Source organism: Symphodus melops, assembly GCF_947650265.1.
Source record: "Symphodus melops genome assembly, chromosome: 10".
NCBI classification, from domain to species: Eukaryota; Metazoa; Chordata; class Actinopteri; order Labriformes; family Labridae; genus Symphodus; species Symphodus melops.
This window is the reverse complement of record NC_136700.1, coordinates 14653860-14674019: the sequence shown is the minus strand read 5'-3', so window position 1 is coordinate 14674019 and position 20160 is coordinate 14653860. Positions and strand designations below refer to the sequence as shown.

The 20160-nt window shown below is 42.1% G+C and overlaps 1 protein-coding gene and 1 long non-coding RNA gene across 2 annotated transcripts in view; both read left to right on the top strand.

The window, feature by feature from the left end:
* The first annotated feature begins 32 nt into the window (after nt 1-32).
* The window catches only part of rasa2 (RAS p21 protein activator 2), a 29204-nt gene continuing 9076 nt past the window's right edge, over nt 33-20160 (top strand). Inside the window, exons 1-18 of the mRNA XM_079354663.1 lie at nt 33-136; nt 2671-2794; nt 7149-7252; nt 7360-7454; nt 9530-9606; nt 13580-13663; nt 14276-14348; nt 14485-14561; nt 15032-15133; nt 17172-17325; nt 17593-17741; nt 18100-18214; nt 18415-18489; nt 18620-18743; nt 19137-19243; nt 19344-19427; nt 19644-19721; nt 19803-19876. Of these exons, the coding sequence (XP_079210789.1) occupies nt 79-136; nt 2671-2794; nt 7149-7252; nt 7360-7454; nt 9530-9606; nt 13580-13663; nt 14276-14348; nt 14485-14561; nt 15032-15133; nt 17172-17325; nt 17593-17741; nt 18100-18214; nt 18415-18489; nt 18620-18743; nt 19137-19243; nt 19344-19427; nt 19644-19721; nt 19803-19876 (1754 nt within the window). The 5' untranslated portion in view covers nt 33-78. The remainder of the gene's footprint in view (nt 137-2670; nt 2795-7148; nt 7253-7359; nt 7455-9529; nt 9607-13579; nt 13664-14275; nt 14349-14484; nt 14562-15031; nt 15134-17171; nt 17326-17592; nt 17742-18099; nt 18215-18414; nt 18490-18619; nt 18744-19136; nt 19244-19343; nt 19428-19643; nt 19722-19802; nt 19877-20160) is intronic.
* LOC306830910 lies at nt 5516-6980 on the top strand. Its single transcript, XR_013780028.1, has 3 exons — nt 5516-5914; nt 6278-6396; nt 6687-6980. It is a non-coding gene; the product is annotated as an uncharacterized lncRNA (long non-coding RNA).

Sequence of the window (20160 nt, the reverse complement as noted above, 5' to 3'; positions counted from 1 at the left end):
TGTCTTCACAGACGGATCTGATAAACCAGCGCTGCTGAATGCACCGGAGCAGACACACCAGTCAGCTCAGCTCTGACAATGGCGGAAGAGGACGACGCGAGAATTCGGATTTTACAGAGTCTGCGGGGTAAAATATGTAAGTTTGACTGGACAGACATTGGTAGTGGTGGTGGATTGGGGGAGAGAGAGAGATGTGAGCAGGCGAGCAGGGACTGTGAAGCCGGAGGGGCGCGGCGTGCTGTCGGTTCATCTGCTCGGTCTTCTGCCTGCTGCTGCTGCTGAACGTCAAGTTAGCCTAGCATGCTAGATGTTGCTAATAGCTTGTTGTGGATTATTTTGCCCACAGAGCATGGCTCATTGAACGTCAGCCGACATGCCTCCAGTGAACTGGGCACTTTGTTGTGGGCTAGCACCGTTAACCGTCTTTAAATGCGTGTTTTTTGGGGGGTAATGTTTGCTGCAATATAGGCATTACAACGTTGATGAGAAAGTAAGCTAGCTACAAGCAGCCGTGTCAGTCTATCTAACCCATTCAGCTTTAATGTTACTCACTGCAGGTGTCTGACAGTCAGCTATGTAACATCTCTAATGTCGGACCATCACATTGTTTCAAGCGACAACATACGTGTGTAACGGTACCCATATTAAAAGAAGCCACAAAGGAAATCGTATTCACTACAGTGTATCGTCAGCTTCTGGTTAAACGCATCATGTTAAATATCTACACAATAACATGCATCTCTAACCTGCACGTGGAGGCAACACACCGCAAAAGGTATCATCATTTATTACAGGTACATGCAGGGTTAAAGCTTTCTGAGTGATTTGGTTTGCAAGCAAATCACCTCAGCTATTTTGACATAAAACAAGCCAGTTTCCTCGTCCTCATTCACAGCCTGTGCTCATCAGCTGTGTGAAATTGGTTTCAAGGATGATGTCTTTTCAGAACGTGAGCCGATACATGCATGTTGAGGCTCATGTAACTGAAGTGTCCTTTCTTTACGTGCTTGAGATCATGTGTTATGCTGAAGCTCACATTTGACTCAGGGGTCTTGCTTCAGGTAAACAATGAGTGCACTTTATTCTAAGAATAAAATGAAGTATGAAATAAGCTTGCACCAAAGTGGTCTTTAATCAATATTATTAATAATATGATAAACAATGTTTGTAGTACAAATATCCGAGTATCATTATGTTTGATGAATCAAATGTGTACATAAGATAACAGATAACAAGCTATACATATTACTTATTGTAATATATACATGTGTATATAAAGTCTGTATTTATGCTGTAGGAACACAATGGGGAGACAACAGTTTCACTACTATGAATTAATGAGAAAATGGCAAGCAGAACAAAATAGAGGAACTATATAATGGCATGTAACTCCCTTTGCAGTCTTACGAAACTCCACTCTTCCCTCTTCACACTTACTCTGTTTTCCTAGCCTACATCAGTGAGTGTGGCACTGTGGCGAACTCTTAACACCTTATTTCTTGTAACACCGTCAGGAAGATGGCCAGTTTCTAAAAGGGCCCGAGCAGTCATTAGCTTAAAGCAGGCATTGTTCACGCTGGTCCTCTGAGCTTCAGGTCCTCGTTTGCATAGGGGTGAGGAGCTTCTGTTTTTCGTGGAGAAAAGAGAAGAGATTGCAGTAGGGTTGGCCTGCCGGAGTGTATCCTATGCTGTTGTTTCTGTGTGCATACGTGCTCGCTGGCTCTACGCCCACCAGGTCGTCCCAGTCCAAGCTTAGTGACAATCTGGTTGTGTTCACTTGCAGTGCTAAATTTACACCCTCATTGATGGTCTGTTTTAAAAGCTGAGCTCATACATGACCCTACCTGGGCTTAGGAAACCATACAGGAGCAAGAGGATCAATTTAGACTGCTATCTTTGACTTTCTAATCTACAACACTAAATCTGGCTCATTGTCAGTTATTGATAGTGACTGCCTTTAGCTGTTCGAGAGAGTCCAGCTCAAACGTATCCGGCTTTGATTCAGTCAATGAGAATGTACGTGGTGCACAAAATATGGCATGTAATCTAGGTCTGCCATGGATGCAATGGCTGTGTGTGCAAGTGTTGTGTGTGTGTGTGTGTGTGTGAGTGTGTTACAAAGGTGTTTGTCATTTGTGAATCAGCGCTATACTGCCATCACAGAGGAAGTCAAGTGTTTCATGTTTTTTACCCACATATGAGCTTCACGTCTTCTTCCGCTACATCCGCTCGGCAGATTGTCGTGAAAACTGGCAAGAGTGCATTTCCTATTGTCTATGTGAATATAGTGATTGTAAGAGTATATGTAGTGGGTGCGACATGTGTCATTTACGTTACTTAGCATCTGATCATCTTGCTAGTGACTGAAACAGGAACATTTTAAGCTTTTAGGAGATGAAGCGAACTTCAAAATCTGACGCATAAATATGTCAGTTGTCAAAACTTCAGATCATTTATTTTAAGAAACCCATTTAGTTAATTTCTTTATTAGTCAAATCTATTTAAATAGCGTAATAACTTGTTCCAGATTTGTCATCTGTGAGTCGAAGATTTTTTGACCATTCAACACATTTTCAAGTTATCACATTGTATTGATAACATTTATAGAAATTCTTTACTCAGGAAAGTCGATCTTGATGATGTTTTTTTTTTTTCCTCTCTGTGCTGCAGGTGAAGCAAAGAACCTGGGTCCAGTCTCCGGTCCGAACCGACAAAGGGATCTCTGCACCTTTTGCACCATAAGTCTGGATCAGGAGGAAGTGTTTCGCACAAAAGTGTTTGACAAGAGCGTCAGGTAGTCACGTTATTCCGTGCACCGAGTCCATTGTCAGGTCGCTTTCATTCCCAACCTGTCCTCACGTTGTTGCATTGAACAGACACGTATTCTTCAGCAACATCAAATTAGTCTCCATAGTGATCAAGATGTTAACTAGTCCTTCAGTTTTCAGTATTGATTGAGCCTGAAATACTTATTTATAATCCTCAACAGGTCTGTATCACTTAATGAAAAATAAGAGAGAGCTCAATATACGTTTTGGTAGTGTCTTCTGTATTCTCATGTCAATGCATTCGCATCCTGTCTATAGTCGCTGTTGTAGGTTAAAGAAATAATTTAAAAAAGGATAGGGATTGTTTCAGCTGTAGTAATTATCTACATTTAGAACAATGAAAGGTGAGGGGAGCTTAAAAAGGAGCGTTACAACACTGAAACTCTCCTGTAAATGTAACCTGTGTCGTATAGAGCGACGGCTCCTTTTTCTTCTCGTGACAAATTCCTTGTCAGGACACAAAGTAGGTTCAGTTTGGATTTACTTCAAGTCCCACATTTAGTCTTAACTTTGTCCCGGACAGTCTTGATTACATCTTATAAACTGCCAATATGTGAGTCAGAAGCGTTTGAGTGCAGGGGAGCATCAAATGATTCAGACTGTAACACGCTTTATGTGATGGTAACTTTATGCGCTCAAACAATCCAGAGCAAGATGTGGGCACCAGGAACTCTTTAGTGTTCTGTTTACATCACTGGACATCTTACTGTAAACACAGGCCTGCCTTCTCCAGGTATTTCATAATAGCTGTTTTATTTCTCTCTCTCTCTCTCTCTCTCTCTCTCTCTCTCTCTCTCGATTTCGACGCCGTTCAAAAGGATTTTTACAGTTTTGTGAGGAAGTGAGTCCTCCTACGCTCTCCCCTGCCTTTCTCTCTGTGTCACTGTCATCTGCCTTAGCCTCGCTTTAACACATCTTAATAATCACTCATCGAACCGCTATGTTTTTTTTTTCTCCCCACAGTGCTTGACTCATGCCTGTTGTACATGCGCCTCTTTTTTTTTTTTCTTTCTTTCTTTCAATGGTTTACAGGATGTGTTGAACCTGTAATTGCAGCTAATCCCTGGGATTAAGCAGGCATGTTCAAACACTTTGCGGTCAGTTGTCTCTGTCTCACAGTGTATCATTATTAAAAAACAAATTAAGATAACATCCGAAAGAAAGGTTGTCTCGAGGACAAATAGCGTTTGTAAATGTTTGCGGGGTAAAGAGGAAAATGTACCGGCTGTCCAGCGGTTGATTTTGTCCCCGTAAAATAACAACACCTACTAAAACTATTCAAAGAAGGGTTGCAGTTTTACTTGAGCATAAGAACAGCTAATCCAGCACAACTGTCTGAGCGCTGTTTAGTTTGTTTGGGGACAGGTGGGACATCTTTAGGCAGCGAGCACATCGAAGTAGTGCTTAACCTACATTCAGCTGTGTCGCTCACTGTCTTGGCTGGGAGGAGTTCTGTTCACTCAGTGAGTCCTGTGCTGGGCTCGGGCACGTGCTCTTCATTGATTTGAAAGCTTCACGTTAGCCGCGTCGACGTTTGTCCTGATGCTTAGGTTTCCTATGACGCAGTTATGTGTATTCAAACCCTTCCCAGTGCAAACAGGTGGGATTAGATTTGTGACTTTGTAATCTGTATGTTTCCTGTAGAGAGTTGGGGGATATCCCTGAACACAGTGTTGGTATTATTATTTTATTTTTAAGTATAATCGAACGATATTCCACATTTAACAAAACCCGGTACAGGAAGAAACACAATATTCATACCAATAACTAATGTAGTTAATTTAAGAAGTTAAACAGATCAGATACATTTTTTTTTCTAATCATAGATCACTTTTCATTCCCGCCCTTCTCTCTTGTCTGGTTAGAACTGAGTACACAATGTCAAGTATGAGATCTCCTTTTCCTCTAGATAATTTTGTCACTCTAGCTTTTAATATTCCAAGCTTCTTTCTTTCAATTACAAGCCATGTTTTTCCCCCCTGATTTTTCCCAGTTAACTGCGTACTTAGGAAATGAAGAGACAGCTTTTAGAGCATGGATGGTAGAGGTGACACACATAACAAGAACACTTCCCACAGCCTTCCATGAGTAATAAGGACACCCTGTGGTGTCCACCGTCTGCTTGTACAGTTCCATTTGCTGGTAAATTAACAATGTCTTCTGTTGTGGTCGTTCTGCTCAAATATCATCGTTTTAAAAAAATGTTTGTTAGCGCCTGATTCAACAGTTAAATCTTTATGTCTTTAAATAAAACAAAGCCATTAACGCTGCCCTGCACTGCAGTATTAATGTCGTTACAGAGAAAAAGCACGAGGGGTAAAGGGTTTAGAGGGCTTCACAGTATACAGTGAGGTCAGGTGGACAGCCAAGCATTCATTGAGCCTTAGACCCAAACATAAGTATGTGGTGAAATGAAAAAAAGGTTTCCCGTGTTCCACATTTGAAAGAGCGTTGGTAATCATTGTCAACTAATTCTGTTGTGGAGCAACGTGTGGCCAGCAGTGATGCTCTGTCATGTTGTCTGCAAACAGTGCGGACAGTAATTTAAACCCACATGTTCCAGAACACTCTGCCCTGATATGATGGACCCATATTGACCCAATAATATCGGTTATATTAGATCTACTTCATAAAACCGATGGCATCTCTCACATGCAGCGTCCGGATTTAACGCCCGCCAAAGCGCCAAATGTGGGTAGATTTTCCGTTTGGCAGTGTAAATGCTGCACAAACACTGGAACGTCAGCCACCACGTGCACCTGTTTACTTACTTTCAACAGAACACAGTTGATCCGTTGGAACCGAGTCGGGAGAACATGTGACCGGGTCTAACAGCCGGTTCAGCTTTTCTCCGTTCACTCTCACCATGTGTGCGGCTAACTCATTGTGACAGGGACTCATAGCTGACCACAACCTTTGACAGTCCATCCAGTCTTTTGTATTTCATTTATTTTGTACAGTCTTTGATTGCAGCCAGTAAATGAACAAGTCATGTGACTCACATTTGTGAGCAACCAGGTAGGCAGAATATCTAGAGCAGCTCAGAAAATATCTAGATACAGTATGTATGTGTTAGAACGGCTTTTGTTTCCTTTCTCAAAGCAAGATGAGCAAAAAGAAAAGGAGTGCTACTTTGTCCACAGGGGGCGCCAACACTGACAAGAATTAAAGTTCCTGATAGAAGCTTTAAAGTGTAAACACTTAACATGGCTTGTTCAGTGTTCCCTTGATCAACCATAGTTCATGTGGGAATGGCCAGTGCAAACACTTCATGAATGTCAAGGTGTAAATAAGGCAGCTGAAATATTGCTGTTTCCAGTGACTCATGGTTAACATGAGGGATACAAACAATAGATTTTAGTATCTTTACATATAAATCAGGGTGCTTGTTGACCAGGTGGAGACTACAAAGCAAATAAAAGGACACAGCTGGAGGTCTCAAAAATAAGCAACAAGTGTCTACATGCTGCGTTGGCGTTGTTATCTTGCAACACGCACGAGTGTAACTAGAGTCCTTACAGGAATCACAGTGATTACTTCACATTATGGCAGAATGGTCGGCTCAGTGGTGCACTCACCCTGGGGTGACCTGAGGACAACAGGTGACGATAGGTGATGTCTTTATATGACCTACTAAAGCAAACAAGCTTGACTATTTCTTTGTGTTTTTCCCCCATTTTTTTATGAATTCCTTTTTTATTCCTTTTGGTCAGTCTGTATTATCAGAAAACACTCCGCATGTGCAGAGGACAGCATCAGTATGTATGACCTATGGCTGTAATACAAGGTCCCAGAAGATTTACTTACACCTCAGCCCAAGCTCCTCAGTAGCATTCGAGACATTACAATGTGTGAGAGGCCGATACAACCTGGCGTCCGTTCACCACCTTAACATCTGCCCCGCTCCCATTATATTTGTACAAATGGGTCAAACGAGTTTGCTCACTCGTGAGTGTTTTTGGAAATGGCTTACTCCTTCAGCCACTGTTTTTGTGGATGGAATGGATATGAGCAAGGACCCAGGTCTTCACTATGTCCCCCCCTTTAACAATAGATCGGGTTAATCTTAAGCTTTAAGCTCATCCAATCACTCTGTTCATTCAAATGTAATGATGTTGATTTTATCATTTCAGACTCTAGCGTACAAAATGAAATAAATATGGTCCCTTTTTAGGTGTTTGTTGTTTTCAAATCAAAGAATAGTCGCCAAAATTCTCACAAACACTAGAAAGGACGAGGCACTTACACACTGTTTCCCCCTCCTCCAAAAAAAAAAAAAAAAAAGCTGCATCCTTGAAACCTGTTTCTTTTTGTTAACAGCCCTTTTTATGGAGAGGACTTCTACTTTGAGATCCCACGTCCTTTCCAGTGTTTATCCTTCTACGTTTACGCCAAGAGCGTTTTCCAAAGGGACCTCCCCGTCGGTAAGTTGCATTAAGTACAAAAGTGTTGCACAAGCCCTCCCCCCCTCCCCCCCATCTGAGTAGACGAGCTGTGCTCTATATGTTTGTTTGTGTTTGTTTCACTACAGGCAAGGTGTCGATCCGAAAGGATGACCTGTGTAACTACAGTGGAAAAGAGCACTGGTTAAGCCTTCATCCAGTAGATCCGAACTCAGAAGTCCAGGTAATTTCTTTAAAAGTTCAATCTTTCAATGTTTTATTTCTGATAATTATTTATAATCCTATATAATCACGTTCATTGATTAGTTGCTGCTGTTAGCATCCAATAAAAACTGGATGTCACTTTACAGCACTCTCGTCACATGAAATTCAATATGCGAGAATTTAGGTGACGTGTAAAAAAAAAAAAGAAATTTCGACACCAAGACGTAGAAGTGTTTCGAAGACATCGTCAGTGTTTCCTGCATCACTTTCACTGCTGTCGTAAAGAACGTACGATTAATTAAACTCCTCCTGCGTCTGTATGTGAGATCCAACAGCAGCTCCAGATGCTGTTTGATTGAGCTCACCCCTTCGTGGTTCGAGCAGCACGGGATCTGCTGATCATTCTCTATACAGATGGAGACAGAACCGAGTTGCGTTCATCATGCAGGTATCCCAAATGTGTCGTCCACAAAGAAACAGCCGGCTGTCGTCTGTGGCTGCAAACTTAGACAAACAAACTGCCATACAGAGCAACAAAAGGAGTCCAGGATAATCGAACTGCTCGTATGATAATTATGATTCATTTTTTATTTTATTTTGTGTTGGATTTGCTTTAACCCTCAACAGACCTGCTACCACCATAACATGCGATTCACCTCACAGGAAACACTGATCGTACAGAAAGCAGTACACGTGAAGAGTCGTGCGGAGAGAAATATGACAAACCTGCTGTCATTGAAGTGGTTGAATGTGCTACAGGCCTGCTTGCACTCGTTCAAAACTTTTATTAATGGAATCTTTTTTTTACCACAGCACAGTCGTGCATCTGTGGTCATAGCTCAGTTCCCTGTTGTGACTGCACACCAGATGATAACTTAGATTTTGCATACTGTCTTAATATACTTTGTCATTGGTTTTTTTGTTTTTTGTTTTTTTTAAACCACTTCATCCTCCCGTCCAAAGAGGACAAAATCTGATAAGAGAACAATACTCTGTGTGGTTTCTTTGTGTTATTTGATACATTGGCAGTTAAAGTGAAGAAAAAGGTCTAAAGGTGAACCATGCTGCCCTTTCTACCAAACATGTACGTGGTTAGTTCTAACTGGATCAGTAAATGTTGTTCCAGTTCGAAAGAATGGCGCTCTATCACTTCTCTGCTGCTGCTGCTCCTGCTGTAGCTAACATGTTGACTTTAGCTGCCATTAGCCCACGCCAGACTATTCTTGGTATTTGCTGCTACACTGATTCACTCACCAGTAGACACTTTGAGCTGCAGAGCGGTATCAGTGCTGTAAGTGATGGAGGTGTTGTAGTACTGCCTCTCCTGCCCGGCTGGCAGTCAAACAGGATGTGTGCGTAGCCTGTGAATATCGTTCGCTCACGTGTCAGTGAACACGCTCAGTATCTTCTTGAAAAAATGTCCTGAGAAACAAAATATCTCTTGGAAACTCGTATGACTCAAAAGGGAGGGTATATCTAGTTTGAATGTAAGTGGTAATTTGCTCAGGATGTTTGCTTATTTGGATCCTTGCGATGTGCGAGGATTGTGTTGGCTAAAAGGCCTATCTTGCATCAGAAAGATCTCCTCGCCAGCTCAGCCAAATGCTGAATTGCAGAGACAGAGTGCAAGTATGTGGGCGTTTTGTTTAGCTCTCTCTTTCTTGCTCTCTGTGTGTGTCTCTCTCTCTCCCCCACTCTCTTTTTTTTCGAACACTTCCGAAGGCGAGACCGGCAGCCTTCACCACATCCGACCCCAAAGATCTCTTACAGTGATGACAAAATTCACAGCTGCTGTGGCTCCTGTCACCCATAATGCCCCCATTAACATAAAACTACATGTGAGATTTAGCTCAGCCACAGATCAACCTGAACTGAAGAATAAAGAGAAATGGAGCAAATTTTAGAGGGGGGAAAAAAGAAAAGAACTCATGTTTTTAAAACGGAATATGTTGCATAATAATGTAGTGAAGAGTTACAAACGCACAATATAGTATTTGTAAGTTGCGTCTTTACTGACATTGTCACATTTCGTGTTCGGGCGGTGGCGTGGACGATCATGTTGGGATTTGAATCTTCTCTTTGTGTTCACGACAGGGAAAAGTTCATTTGGAGATGCGATTGAATGAAGTGATCACAGAGAACGGCTCGGTGGGACAACACTTACTGGTCCGGTGAGTACAAACAAACCAGTGAGGCCTCCTAACAAACATTGTCTTTTCTATTCCCTTATAAACCTCATGAGTATGAAAAACAAACTACTTCTGTTGAATGAGCCCGATCTAAAGTATTGCTTGGTATGTGGATTGCGTGGTCTGAAACTTGGAGTAAAGAATTCTCATCCACCCTTATACAGTGTGTAACTCTGAACTACATACCAGCAGGAATCTAATAAATAAATAAATGCAGGGTTGGTGAAAAACTGGCTTTATTTTGAAAGTAGCATTCCCTCCGTGCTCCGTCTTCACCCGCCCACTCCCTCAAAGGCCACGCCCCTCACTTACATGCATAAGCGCCCATTGGTCCAGACGCGGACCACAGCTCACGGTAGAGAACGGACAAGGAGGTGTGATTGGTCTGTCAGATTGGTGCCTCATGGCAGACATTGGTCAAATGTGTACAGGCTTACAACCGCTGCTGATGACCGATTTTCTTTGTTCCTTTTTTTTTTTTTTTTTTCAAAGCACATCAATTATTCATTTCTGTCACAACCTAAAGGCGGTATCAACTCAAACCTTCAAAAGCGTGTCTGGAAAAAAAAAAAAGACCCACCGTGCCTTTAAGGACATGTGGCAATCAGAAACTCTCTTCTGTCATTTGTGTGGCTTGTTGAGGAAACATTACACCTTCCTGTCTGAAACTGTGTAAAGGTTCAAAAGTTGTCCTTAAAAAAAAATCACACAACAGGACAAAAAGTTTCACAGGCTTTATTTCACAAATAATAACACTATTGTTTGCTGTTACGTTTATTACACAGCACAGTAAGCCAGTCAATAGTTTTCTCTCGTGTTCATGTTTGATGGTTTCGAGGCACACGTTTTCAGACAGCGTTTCTGTAATGCTCAGAAACGAAAACATGTCTTGTACTTCGCCTCGTACTGTATTCAAATAGTTTTTCCAATGGTTCAAAGAAGCTTTTAAGAAAGTTAGATTCTAACCAGAACCCTCCACCAAGATGACTTGATCTGTGCACAGACATTTAAACAGATGTGGTGTTCTTAACTTAGCCTTTCAGGTCCAAGTATGAATACCGTCCCTACGTTTTATTTTTCCTCCTGGTAGAGTTAACGCACATGTTCTTACTTCCACTCATCGTCCTGCTGCTTAGAGAGATAATCATTGTCACAACTTGCAGCCAGCGTTTTATTTGGACAGCTATTAATGGAGTTCCATGCAGGGATCAACCCCGACCACTTGGTGTAATATTTTCATAATATTGTGAAGAAGAGATTTGAAAGAAACATGAGCCTTTTTCTTTTCTCAGATTATACTTAGGAGGCCGTGCTGCGGCTCACAGAGTGCACATTCAAGTGAACGGTGTGTTTGTCAGCGCTCACGCTGTTTTGCATCCTCCATTCATACTTGGACAGCAGTGTGAAGGGGGGGAGGAAGTGATGGCATCTGAGCAGGAAGCCTTCGCTGCTCACACTGCAACCTCTGTGGTTTTCTGCTGCCGTCATTCCCCCGTGTCACGTCGACAGGGTGTTCAGCTCTCTTAACGTGCAAAGATGGTGAACACTGCAGGCGCTTTTTGTTTTGTTCTTTTTCTCGGATATCAGCCTGACCAGAGGAAGTAGAAAAGTTCAAATCAAGGCCCTCAATCTCTTTGTTCCACCCCTCTGGTCACCCTGAGCATGTTTAGTGCCAACAGTCTGTCGACCCTGAAATGAGGGAAACTCTGAGCTTTCAGAAAGGAAGGTAACTCAAACCTGTTCAGGAGCAGGTTTACTTCTCTCCACCTCCTCCCACTTACAGAAGCAGAAACGCTGTTTCCTGTCCTTCATTTATTTGGTCCTTATCACACACGTGTTAAAAAACCAGATTGCCATTATTTTATTTTTATTTTACTATAAAACATAAAAGGTTTTTTCACTCTGGTAACCGTGCAACACAAACGGGTGTACTCATGCACAACAGAGAGACGTCAGAGTGACGGAGCTGCCCCCAGCAGGCGCTACCGACCTTGTGTTTGGGGGGGGGATTAGGTGCCTTGCTCAAGGTCATCCCGGCAGTGCTCAGGACAGTGGTCTGGCATCTCTCCAGCTACCAGACAAATTTCCTTATTTAGAAATCCTGCACACCGGGACTCGAACCGGCAACCATACAGTCCCCAACCCAAATCCCAGCATACTATAGAAAAGGTACATTTATTGTTGAAGATGGCGCGTGGTTGAGTCGAGGAGCCTCGAGATGAACGGGCTGCTTTGCTAATGAGGGAGTTACACTCGACGATCATTTAATCAGGTCGAATTAATGAACTAAACGGAACGTAAATGTGGGGATTTTGATGTGTGTGAATACGGCATGTTTACTTTTTATTTTTATGACTTTCTTTATTTTATCTTATTGTTTACTATTTCTTTATTGATTTTCAGCATAGACAGAGATTCAACACACTGACGACATACTTTATATAACAAACGAAACACCCCTTCATCTCTCTTGCATTAAAAGCCCATGAACACGTGAGACTCTTTCCAGGATAATGGTATCTCTTCTACAAAGAGAATCTAAATCAAAGATACATACTTATCCCAACACACTCATTTATATGTAGTATATACACATCAAAAGTTCCATAACTCCATATCCTCTTGTCATGCCTTTCTGGGCTTTACCTACTATAGTTATTTATGCAGATCAAGCCGTTGCTGCTGCACTTTTTGATCCTCACGTCTTCCGAAGGTGAAAGACTCGGGATCATTAGTGACTGATTCTGTGAAGAAGAAATAAAACTCCTTCATTGGAAATATTTAAAGAACTGATTTCTCATTTTTGAGTTGTTTTGAAGTCGCTTTTCTCCCGCTGGATTTTACATCAGTGGAAAGAAAAAAAATATGTTCAACACTGTAATAACTGTAATACTATGAATGTGATGACATATTAAATAAACTACATTCAAACTTCCACTTTGACTCAAGCAGCAGTTTTCTCCCACACCACTTGTCTCTACTTTGCCACTGCAGCAGTGTAACTTTTTTTTTTTTTTTTTTTTTTTTCCCCTCAAAACTTGTTTACACTCGGTGTATGTCCATCTTAAAGTACGAGGACCTCTTTTGTTGTCCCCCTGTTGCCATGGTGCATCGTAGAATCAGGGTCTCTATTAATGTTGGCTCTTTAAAGTCATGTTGCACACGCTGAATGCTGAGTGGTCCTACTGAGAGTTACATGAACAGACTAAAATCAGCTGTTCTGGAACTAGAGACTCGGTTAGAGGTTTGGGGTTATACTGAGGGTTTGTGGAAGCTTCTTTCTGAAACGGACCCCTGTTGTTCAGTGGGACGAGATGAGACGGAGCAGAGATGAGCGACGCAAAGGAGACCGTAGGGAATATTGTCATGACGGCCTGGAAGATGACACATTAACATCCTGACATTGGCTCTGCTTGGAGTCTCCCTCAGGCGTCACTTAGTAACAGCCCATATTCGTTCGTAGTCTCTGGTGGCTTCTTCTTAGCAGCCACATCCTGTTTAGGGTGCCAACAGTGTCTGTTTGTTGTCACCCGAAACACCTGTGAACAAAGCAGTGGCCCCTGTATGCAATGAGCCAGAGATGAGGGCAAAGCACTTCTTAACCACCTTTGCTGCTTTGCTGTATATACATAGATGTGACTAAGTCTGTACTCGCCACCTCCACTCTTTAAAAGTGTAATATGTTAACCTTCTGATTAAAGTGCAGCACGAGTTATTGTTTTCCCTTTCTAATACATCCTCAAGTAACAAAAGTTAAAAGCAAAGTGTTCCTGCTTTTTTACTGAACGTGTTCTAAGATGATTGGCTTTACAGCCTCATTGCGGTAACTATGTCAATAAAAAAAAAAATAATAATGTTTCACCTCCAATCATTATCACAATGTTAAACCTTTGTTTCTCCATCTTCACATTGTTTGTATAAAGAGTGTTCCTCCCTCTGTCTTTGTGACCTCCAGGATAATCGAGTGCCAGGGACTGCCTTTGATCAGTGGACAGAACTGTGACCCGTATGCCACTGTGTCACTCGTCGGTCCGGCCAGGTAACTATGAGCACCACACAAAAACAAGAACACTGTCACATTCTGACTTCTGGTGTTTTTCCTTTTCTTCATTACTATATCAACTCTACTATGTTGGAAAAGCATGATGCAACAAGCATTACTTATTCCTAATTGAACATTTGAAAAGCCGGAGTTACTTGGGCAGAAATCAAATCTGTCATTTGAACTGAACAATAATGCAAACGCCTATTTAGTGCACATCATAATACCTTTTAACTGAACATGATCCTGTACAGTATATATGCTGGGAAAAAGTTCAACTTTTCCAACTTTTTTTTTTAAGTGTTTGCACTGATATTTTTCTGACTGTTCAAGGCTTCAGAATCCTGAATCTGTAACATCCATTAAGACTTCATCTGAGGATGAGAAGTGACATCATGGCACAGAGTGTACCAAGCACTCAGCTTTGAAAGCAGAAGAGTTTTTTTGTTTTTTTTGTCTGTCTTTAAATGTTAAAGCAGCTGCCAAATGAATTGTCAGGATGTCATACAGTGTGACAACATGGTGTACAATTCAAGTCCTGCGTCGGTTGCCGACCCGCAGGCTTTGAAACGAGAGTTTTTAGAGGGGCTTTGTGACGTGTCTCCTCAGGTCGGACCAGAAGAAGACGAAGGTGAAGAAGAAAACCAGCAACCCTCATTTTGAAGAGACTTTCTTCTTCGAGGTAAACGCTGCACCTGTGGTGTCACGTGATGAGAAATAAAATGGGCTTTCAGATAAATCACAGTTGAATAACTTTGTGAGGGGGAAAAAATATATATAATAATTGCATGAACAACTCCGGTCGTGTCTACACACAGGTCACGCGGTCCAGCAGCTACTCTAAAAAGTCTCATTTCCAAGTGGAGGAAGAGGACATCGAGAAACTAGAGATCAAGTGAGTTTTGATTGTTCTCTTTCTGTGACCGCTGTCCCTGCTTTTCTAAATCCAGTTCTGAGAGAAGTCGAATAATGACTTCACTCCTTGAGGATGAAGAAGTGAATTTAGATCTGGTGTGTTCTGACTGCTGATAGAGAGCCTTGCTTTCTGCTTGAGGATATGTGGGGCGTCCGTCAGAGTGGACTGATAGCTCACTGGGTAAGACTAGACAGAGTCAAAGGTAAACACTCCTGCATGGTTTTGAGGTTTGGATTTGAGGTGGTTTCAGTGCACGGTTAATGTACATGCTTTTCCACGCGGAGCAGGTAAGCACCACTGAGAAATACAACTTATTGTTCTCCTTTTACCAAATCTGATTGTTTGTGTAACGTGTTTGTGCAGAACATACACATGTGGCTTGACGTATGATGGTGTTTTATGATCAGACGAGACACTTGTGTCACTTTCCCTTTCCTCTACATTTGCAGAGTGGATTTGTGGAACAATGAGAATCTGGCTCAGGATGTGTTTCTGGGAGAGACGCGGGTCCCCGTCAAGATCCTGCGGAGTGACCACATCCACAAAGCCTGGTAAGGAATCCCATATCACCGTCCACACGGAGGTTCAGATGATGAAAGGGCTTTATTTGGGTGTGGTCAAATCATTTGCTTCAAACAAATACAAACAGGATTTTCATAATGTGCACCTCTTCTTCCCCAGGCGTTAACGCACACCTTCAGCCTGCTGTAGCTGCGTTTGCAGTCGTCGTCGAGCTTTGCTTTTCATGCGTTTCTTTTAACCACAGCTGTCCTGTTCTATCTGAACGGTATCCTTAAATGACTTCAGTTGTGATCTGGCGCTATATAAAGAAAAACTAAATCAAATGACCGTGGGGTGAAGTGGTTAGTGTTAGCCATGTGTGGAGGTTGTGTGTTCCTGCACGCCATTTCCCACACTCTTTCACTGATTTCTGACTCTATCCACTATCCCACCTTCACAATAAAGGCACAAAAATAAATCTTAAAAAAACGTATACCGGTATATATAATGGTAGGGGAAACACTGTGATGTCTTTACCTTCCTCTTTGCTGCATGATTAGTAAACTGGGGAGGTAGAGCTCGCTGCTTTGGAGTCCTCCTCGCAGCATCTCCGTCTTGAACTCAAGTGTTACCTAATAAAGCCCGTAATTCAGAAGTGTTTTTTTATGCAGCATAGACTTGACATATTCAGCAGGTAGGAGCAGTTTTTTTTTCCCTTGTGTGGGTTTCTCCTGGTTCTGCGTCAGTGTAGGTGATGTGGGATTACAGCAGATAGCGATCTGTTCGCACATGAGGGCTGTGAGCACAGTGCGTGGGTGGCTTTTTTTGCATGGTGGCAGTACCTCATGTCCTGTGTTTATGCTGGAAGTTATTCATATTACACACGTCAAAAAAAAAAAAACAGTTCAGCTTCATGCAATCAGCATAGGTGATCTGTTGTCATCTTGACAGAAGCGTCACAGCCCGTGTGTACCGTGATTACAGAGGAGTGTGCGTACAGGCCTGCAGCACTCAGAGCTCTGCATTGAGTCAGCGTGTGCTTTGCTCCACCTGTTGGCTTTAAGTGAGACATGCAGGCAGCAGAATAAAAGATATTCTCTATAAAGCAAAGTGGACTATTACAGAAAATCAGTTTGAAGTGGAAGTTCTTCACCTGGCTCGAGCTGTTTGTGTGGTTTTATCTGACATTTGAGAGCAGTGACACATCCTCCATGTGTGTTCATGAAGCCGTAACAACCTGATTAATGATTCATTAGAAGCACATCCATTACAACACTGCTGTATTTTAGAAACATCCGTCTATAAGGTTGTGTTTCTCAGATTCGTTGACGACATAAAGTGCTCGTCTTTCCTTTCATGTTTCACACAAACTAGTCTATTCTTCAGCCTGCATGTTCAGCAGAAAGGAAGTGGTGTTCAGATCCTGTTCATGTTAAGACAAAGTGTTCGGTCAATGCAAATTCAGCCGCCATTAAACACAATTATAAAAAAACAAAAAAAACGCACTTTACTTTATAACATGGTTTCAATAGCTTGAATCGCCTCCAGTCGTTCAGTTCTTAAAATGTTGATGTTTTTAAGAAGATTACAATCCCAACACCTCGATTCTGTTAAAGCGTCGCTTCATTTTACATTTATTGGTTGAGTGTTCTGAGGTTGGACTTTTCTTAACATACAAATATTCAATATTAACCAGCACTTACTGGGTCACCGGCTAGCCAAGCGGTTATTTCGCGCGTCCCATGTACAGAGGCTGCAGGCTTTGTTGAAGCGGCCGCGGGTTCAAATCCAACCTCAGCCCTTTGCTGCCTGTCTTCACCCACTCTCCATTGCCTGTCTGTCTTCATCCCAAACAAGCACAAATGACCCACAATCTGTTGAAAAACAAAAGGACTTATGAGCGTGTAACACATTTATTATATTGGTATTTCAACACTACTATATATGGACAGAAAGTTAGGAATTACAAAACAAACTATTGTCATGATAGGCCTGTAAGAAGAGAAGCAACAAGTCAGAAAAGAGTTTCTCTGCCCTTCAGGTGTTTGGCATGTTTTTGAACAGAGTGTTTCATCTGTGGTCAAACAGGTATCTCCTCCAGCCCAAAGGGAACGGCAGCAAGTCCAAGTCTGATGACTTGGGATCGTTGCGTTTGAAGCTGACCTACATAGAAGACACAGTGCTGCCATCTGCCTGCTACACACCACTCTGCAACCTGCTGCTCAAATCCCCAGATGTGAAGGTATGACCGCAGATGTGGTGGAACGAAATCTGAGAGGGGAGAGCGTAGTTTAGAAAATGTCCAGGTTTTTACGTTTCTAGTTCAGGAAATGACAGAACCCCAGCCAAAACACACTGGGCCATCCAGAAGCCTAAAAAAAAATATATATATTATTATTTATTATGATGTGATCTTTTCCTACATGTTTTGAAAATGGAATCGAGCCGCAGCGTACCGTCCTCTTTTCATGTTTACCTCTTACCTCCCTTCTTCCTGCGTCTCTCGCAGCCTATCTCAGCATCAGCAGCTCACATCTTGGGGGACATCAACAGAGAGCGATACGAGGCTGTGCTGCCAATGGTTCGACTGCTGCTTCACCACAATCGCTTTGTGCCTTTTGTCACTGCCGTGGCAGCGCTGGAGCTGGACAACACTCAGTGAGTACTCGCACAGTGCAGCGCAGGCACTTGTTGTTTCAAGATCAAAGCAACCAAAGACTGTGAATGTTGTGTTCACAAACTGCAGCTGACCAATCCTACTGCTTCTGGCTCTGAATACGAATCAACAAATAGCTCTTAAATACAAAACACATTCCAAGAAGGCTTATGGACAATGTTCATAAGGACTTTATTAGCATATTGATAAAGTTAAAAGGCTTCATCCTTCAGCTTCTGAAACTTGGGTTGTGTTCAAGATGCTGAAACAGGAGAAGGAGTGATGGAAATCTTGACATCTGATGGAAATGTATCAAAACAGTTCAAATGTTGGGTTGTCTGTCTGTCTGTGTCCATGCAGGGAGGCTAACACTATATTCCGGGGCAACTCACTGGCGACGCGCTGCATTGACGACATGATGAAGATTGTGGGAAAGAATTACCTGACTGTTACACTGAAGCCTGTAATAGACGAGGTATGACACACACACACACACACACACACACACACACACACACCAGTTAAATCATTGGATTTGCTGTCTTTGTTTCCCATCTTATTTAAATAAAATACAGAATGCATCTTAAGTTCTACATTAGTCTTTGCTGAGTATTTCTCGTTAATGTTTGGCCTGACATTTTTATTTATTTTTTTCCCTCTGAATGTTTTTCAAAGATTTGTGAATCCAACAAGACGTGTGAGATAGACCCTATTAAACTAAAGGAAGGGGACAACGTGGAGGTCAACAAGGTAAAGGCTCTCTCTCTCCTCTCCTTGCCTGTAACCTTCAAGCTCATCGTTTGTTTCAGCGATCAGAGATTCCTTCTCTCCATCAAATGTATGTGAAATAGTACACGCGCTCCTTGTTGTGCCCGTGCAGGAGAACCTTCAGGGTTATGTGCAGAAGGTGTTTTCCTCCATCACTCAGTCCAGCTCCAGCTGTCCCCCTCTCATGTGTGATGTCTTCAGGTCACTGAGACACTTGGCCTGCAAACGTTTCCCAGGTAAATGCTGTTTGAAAGGCTTTTAATTAAAGAAGTGTTTTGTCCCTTCGTCATCACGGTAGCTTACCTGTGTGATGAAAGTGTGTGGTTTAGATTTCATTCATGCCTTTTTTTAACAAAAAAAGACTCAGACGTCAAAGTAGAGCCAAATGTTTCAGGAGTGAAATATTCATGTAAATCTTTCAATCTCTCCTTTTTTTACTTTTTATATTTTTATTGTCTTTTTAAAACCTTGCATGTAAGGTGTCCTTGGGTTTTTTGAAAGGCGCCCTCAAATAAAATGTATTATTATTATTATTATGGATTGATTATGTCAGGTTTAGAACGGCATATGTTCATTTGTTGTCAACGCTCATTTGTTGGCATGTTTTTTTTTTTCTTCTCTCTGAACAGCTGACCCACATGTTCAGTACTCAGCTGTCAGCAGCTTTGTGTTCCTGCGGTTGTTTGCTGTCGCTGTCCTTACTCCACATTCGTTCCAGCTCCGTCCCCATCACCCCGTAAGTGTCGTGTCCCGGCACAGATGTCCACCATTTCATCGATGCAGTGGAAGGCTGACTCACGCTTTGTTGTCATTGTCCCTTTTTTTTTCTCCTCCAGGATCCTGACATATCCCGAACACTCACGCTCATCTCAAAAACCATCCAGACTCTGGGCAGCTGGGGTAGTTTGTCCAAAAAACTGGTAAGATTATAGAAGTGTTTCACTCATCGTGAAGAATCATAACTTACTAACAAAGGACTATTGAAATACTTTGATGTAATCCTTCTGAACGTTCTTTTTCAAAGTCTCCTGTGATTAAGACTTCAAGTGTTTTTTTGAAACTGTCGGATAAATGGTCAAACCCAGAACTTTGATTTCTGTCTCATGTTGATTTAAGCTCTTCTTCTCTCTTTTCAGTCAAGTTTCAAAGAAAGCTACATGTATGACTTTTTCAAATCATTCCAAGAAGACAAGTGCATTGAGAAAGTTAAAAAGGTATATATCTTGTCATAGCCAAGCATCCACAGAATGTCAAACCGTGTAGGTTATAACCTGTAGGTCATTTTTTCTTTCCAGTTTCTCGATGAGATCTCCTCCAACGTCAGCAAGGAGTCCAGCCGGCTGGAGGACGCTGTGGTTCTAAAGGAGGGGTGAGGGACCAGGATCAGTGACATAATGCGATGTTTTAGGATCAATTCTAAGAGAAACTGCAGGGAACAGTCTTAAAGGAAGCTGCTGCAGAAAACTCTAGTGGTCCATTGGAAACACAGAAAACAGTTTTTGTCTTTTTGTAGAAAAACTTATTGCTTTATTGAACAAATATTCTGTGAGTTCGGTGAACCAGAGTTGAAGCCTGCTACAACTAAGCAAGCTTTTTTTTTTGCTATTGGGCTTGTATGCCTTCATGTGAGAGGATAGTGGTTAGAGTAGGAAA